The sequence below is a fragment of the Engraulis encrasicolus genome, chromosome 20 (assembly GCF_034702125.1).
Source record: "Engraulis encrasicolus isolate BLACKSEA-1 chromosome 20, IST_EnEncr_1.0, whole genome shotgun sequence".
In the NCBI taxonomy this organism is placed as follows: Eukaryota; Metazoa; Chordata; class Actinopteri; order Clupeiformes; family Engraulidae; genus Engraulis; species Engraulis encrasicolus.
This window is the reverse complement of record NC_085876.1, coordinates 13,337,753-13,342,752: the sequence shown is the minus strand read 5'-3', so window position 1 is coordinate 13,342,752 and position 5,000 is coordinate 13,337,753. Positions and strand designations below refer to the sequence as shown.

The following is a 5,000-nucleotide window of genomic DNA, read 5'->3' as shown; positions in this document are numbered from 1 at the left end:
TGTACTGGAAAGGCAGCAACAAATGGCAACGCAGCCATAATTCAGTATACAGACTTCCAGAGCAGTGATGTTCTTCCAGTGGCTTGAGTCTTCTTTGTATACGTGTGTTTGTGTGTGTGAATGTTTGTGTCTGTGTGTGTGTGTGTATGTGTCAGTGTACGTGTGTGTGTATGTGTGTGTGTGCGTGCGTGTGTGTTTTTCACCAGTGTCAGTGCACCAAAGCAGAGCAGTGGAGGAGAGGGCCAGATAGAGAGAGAGCAAGAGAAAAGGAAAAGAGAGAGAGAGAGCAAGAGAAAAAGAAGAAAGAGAGAGAGAGAGAGAGAGTCAGGACCCTGTTAGAGAGCAGCGTGTCCTCCTGGCGTGAACCACCAAATTGAAAAAGAGCCAGATTAAAACAGGCATGCACGCAGAGCAAAAGGTTAGGAACACCATCAGAGAGAGCCTCTTCCCACAGCCAAGAAATGAAAAGTTTCTTTTTTTCTCTTTTTTTGAAGGGATGGGGTCATGGAGGCAAAGTGATACAGATGGCAGACATGATATGATAGGAGAGGGAGGATGCAGGAGGAGAGAGAGAGGTGGAGATGGAGGAGGGTGACGACTGAAGATTTATTTTCCTTTTTTTTTCCAAAAAAGTAGAAAAAGGAGAGAGAGAGAGAGAGAGAGAGAGAGAGAGAGAGAGAGAGAGAGAGAGAGAGAGAGAGAGAGAGAGAGAGAGAGAGAGAGAGAGTAGGAGACAGGAAGACAGAGGGAAGTACAGAGTAAAAACCCAAACTTTTCAAAAGAAAAAGAGAAGAAGAGGAAGAAGAGGAAGAGGAAGAAGAAGAAGAGAGAGGAATGGAAGTGAAGGGAAGGAAAGTGAAGGGGAGGGAAGAGGAGCAAAGGAAAGAAGCGGAGGACTTGCGTGGTGGAGAGGATGGGAGGAAGGGGAAGGGGAAGAAGAAGAACACAACCAGGGAGAGAGGAAAATACCCGGCAAAAACTGGCTCACACCCGCTGACACCCTCCCAAACGGGAACAGAACAAAAACGGAACAGAAGAAAAAAAAAAAGATTAAATCATAAAGAAAAAACACCGCACCAACAAAAGCAGTCGCAGGAAATGAAAAGAAGAACCCAACAAACGAAAAGAATGAAAGTAAAATAAATTAATAAATAATACAAAACAGAAACAAACAAACAAACAAAGGAATAAATAAACAGGCACCCAATGGAGCATGACGGGAGAGTATTGTGCTGCGCTCTCTGACCACGGAGCTCATGAAAAGCCCCAGCTCCCACCTCTAGCGAAGGGCCCAGTGAGGAGGACATGTGATGGGGAAACAAAGTATTTAAAAAGCAAAAAACCCAATACACCAGCAAGGCGTGTGTGTGTGTGTGTGTGCGTGTGTGCGTGTGTGCGTGTGTGCATATGTATGAAATGGCGTGTTTGTGTACAGGTCTGTGTGGGTGTGGGTGGTTCATGTATTTCTGCAAATATATTGGCCCACCAATGTATGTGTGTGTCTCTGTGTCAGCGCGTCATCTTCTGCAGACATTAGTCTGTGTTAGTCTGTGAGTGTGTATCTGGGTTTGCGTGTGTGTGTGTGTGTCTGTTAGTTAGTCTGTGAGTGTTTATGCGTTTGTGGGTGTGTGTGTATTGTCTGCGTGTAGGTGTGTGTATGCAAGTGTGTATGCATGTGTGTGTGTGTGTGTGTGTGTGTGTGTGTGTGTGTGTGTGTGTGTGTGTGTGTGTGTGTGTGTGTGTGTGTGTGTGTGTGTGTGTGTGTGTGTGTGTGCGTGTCTGCATTGGTGGACAGTGGCAGCAGTTAAACAGACCGCTGCGACATAACATGCATGAGCCAAGTTAACACAAGGCCAGGAGAAGAGAAGGGGAGGCCAGGGGACTCACCGATCACCACGGCGGTGAGCTGGCTCTTGCCGGAGCCCAGGCTGTTCTTCACCTCGCACACGAAGGTGGTGTTGACGCTGTCGTCCACCCGCTTCACCACCAGCCGGTGGCCACTGTCCTCCACCTGCACCGTGTCTGGCAGCGGGCCGTTCGACCTGGAAACACACACACGTATACTCATTCATATGCACGAACGCATACGTATATATATACGCACGCGCACTCGCACTCGCACTCGCACTCGCACTCGCACACTCACACTCACACGCACACGCACACGCACACGCACACTCACACTCACACTCACACTCACACTCACACTCACACTCACACTCACACTCACACTCACACTCACACTCACACTCACACTCACACTCACACTCACACTCACACTCACAAGGCAGGAAGTCAAAAAGGCTTTGGCTTTACTTTGACAGGAGAGTGAGTGAAGAAATGACAGGAGATAGGTAGGAGACAGAGCGAGTCTGTACAAGTTGTCTGTACAAGTGTGCACCATAAGCTATTGCTTTTTCAGTGCTTTTTCGTTTGCAGTGACACAAGCCTTTTTTGTGTGTTTGTGGAACATTATTGACAAAAAGAAAATGCAATTGTAATGGAATACACATGTTCATGTCTCTATAACATTAGAATGTCTTGCCATGCAATAGAATGATATTGAAAAGATGCGTGGTGCGTTAAGGTCAAACTTGCATTTTTTTTCTTACGCACACCTCAGCTTGCAGGTGCGTCGGAGATTGCCCATGGTCACTCAGTAGACAATTTGAAAAAAACTCCCGTGCACTGACCATTTTGCTGTAAACTCCTAATGAAGGTCTAGGACCGAAATGTGTATTTTTTTTAAAAAGGAAGAAATGGTCATTGTGCTGTATTTTTTTTTTTTAATTGTCTGCTTAGTGAGCAAAGGTGAGAAGCACCAGATGGTAGCATACTAGGCACAATGTCTGCCCAACTAATTTAACTAGGTTCACAACTATCTTGTGTTTTCTGGGAAACAGACCATTTGAAGCTTCTACTGCGTAACCCAATAAAAGAACAAAGATTTCAGCCTAATTGCGATCCGCAAATGAACACAGGAGAAAAGAAAGTAAATTATTTCAGCTTGATTATTAGAGCATAACACACTTTAGTGAGCATGGGGGCCCAGTGCTATTAATACCGTACTAAATGTGATTTACCACAGTGCCAATGAGATGACAGGGAGCCAAGTACTGAGGTGCCATGGCTTGCCTGAGAGTGTAAAAGCCCTGCCGTGGAATATCCCTTATGCTGGGGCACTTACAGTAATGTAGGCAATTACAGTGCATACAGTGCACTGCATGAGTCAGCTAACCTATCGCACCTTCCCAAATTCGCTAATTCACAAAAATGCTTGGATCAAAGGCAGTGCCTGCCTACACACTAAGTGATATGAAACCAGGTGGAAGTCCAGTGCCAAATAGACAGTTTGGATGATGCCTCGGTGGCTGGCCATCTTGAAAGCGTTTGCCTCCAAAAGGTGAATTAGGTTCATCTACATTTCACAGAGTATTATTCATCATAAACATATAAAACTTAATCAAAATTCGTCCAGATGTTCAACAGTTATCTCTGAACAAAAATATGTGACAATTGGACAGACAGACATTTGCACAGACGGACGCAGGGATGCAAAGTCCCACAAATTCAGACTCACGTACGGCCAGACGGCTGTAGAACAGTAAAGCCTCGGGTCCCTTCAGGCGAAGGCATAATTGGGTTTAGACTAGACATCGACTCTACAACACTTCCTTTGTAATGTGACTCAATCCCTCGCTGCTTGCCATTAATTAAGTAGATAAAAGCATCAAAATGTTAAAAAGCCGTTGTCTCAGCTTCTATGATCATGTAGTGACTGAATTTTTCTTTTATAGGGCAGATCTACTGTACTGCACGTGGCAGGATGAAAAAAAAATCCAAAGCGGCCATTGGCACCTCTGTTCAACAGTATGACTTAATTATGTTAGACCTTCATGAGTTCATCAAGTGCACTCAACCAAACAGAATAAGTAAATAAATAACACGACAGATTTTTAAGAAGAGAGAGGAAGGGAGGAAGAGGGGAAGTAAAAGAAGAAAGCCTCTGGTGAATGGGGAAGCTGTAGCCGTGCGTGTGTCTTTGTACGATGAGCTTTCAGTCCACTGACGATTACAGCCAGTGAAACCAAATGGATGCTGCTCCAAGCCCAATCAATTTATTTAATTAGTCAATTAAGTGGTCAGACTCAATAAGACCAAGAGCATGCTGTGGTTCCCCCACCCCCCACACACAAACACATTCTCTCTCTCTCTCTCTCTCTCTCTCTCTCTCTCTCTCTCTCTCTCTCTCTCTCTCTTCTCTCTCTCTCTCTCTCTCTCTCTCTCTCTCTCTCTCTCTCTCTCTCTCTCTCTCTCTCTCTCTCTCTCTCTCTCATCCATGCACGCACGCACACACACGCGGGCACACACACACACCCTCTCTCTGCCTCTCTCTCTCTCTGTTTCTCTCTCCCCCTCTCTCTGCCTCTCTCTCTCTGTGTTGCTCTCTCTCCCCTTCTCTCCCTTTCTCTCCCTTCCTCTCCCTTCCTTTCTCCCTCTCCTATTTAATAGGGGCTGGAACTGATTAAGGTTTATTGGAGCCTCTCATGTAAATGTGCTGCGTACATTCCACGCCATGCTCAGGCTGCTAACTGACTCCCACTTAAATACTTTTGGTAGGGAAGTTGTTTACCACCGAGAGCTGAGAGGAGGGGGACTTACTTAGGGGTCCATTAAAGGAAGTGTAGACGAGAGAGAGAGAGAGAGAGAGAGAGAGAGAGAGAGAGAGAGAGAGATTCGGAGGAGGAGGGAGGGATGGAACGAGGGATGGCGAACGAGTGAAGACACACAATGGTGCATCTTCTCTTGTTACCTCTCTCTCGCTCTCTCTCTCTCTCTCTCTCTCTCTCTCTCTCTCTCTCTCTCTCTCTCTCTCTCTCTCTCTCTCTCTCTCTCTCTCTCTCTCTCTCTCTCTCTCTCTCTCTCTCTCTCATGCATTCACTCGTAATTGTTATTGCACCGGGCACATCCATCCTCATCTGCAGTCATTACCAAATAGG

The 5,000-nt window shown here is 46.0% G+C and overlaps 1 protein-coding gene across 2 annotated transcripts in view; it reads right to left on the bottom strand.

Moving 5' to 3' along the window:
- The window catches only part of pvrl2l (PVR cell adhesion molecule related 2 like), a 241,666-nt gene that overhangs the window by 147,480 nt on the left and 89,186 nt on the right, over positions 1–5,000 (bottom strand). For both annotated transcript variants that reach the window (XM_063185466.1, XM_063185465.1), the window contains exon 6: positions 1,888–2,042. In XM_063185466.1, the coding sequence (XP_063041536.1) occupies positions 1,888–2,042 (155 nt within the window). The remainder of the gene's footprint in view (positions 1–1,887; positions 2,043–5,000) is intronic.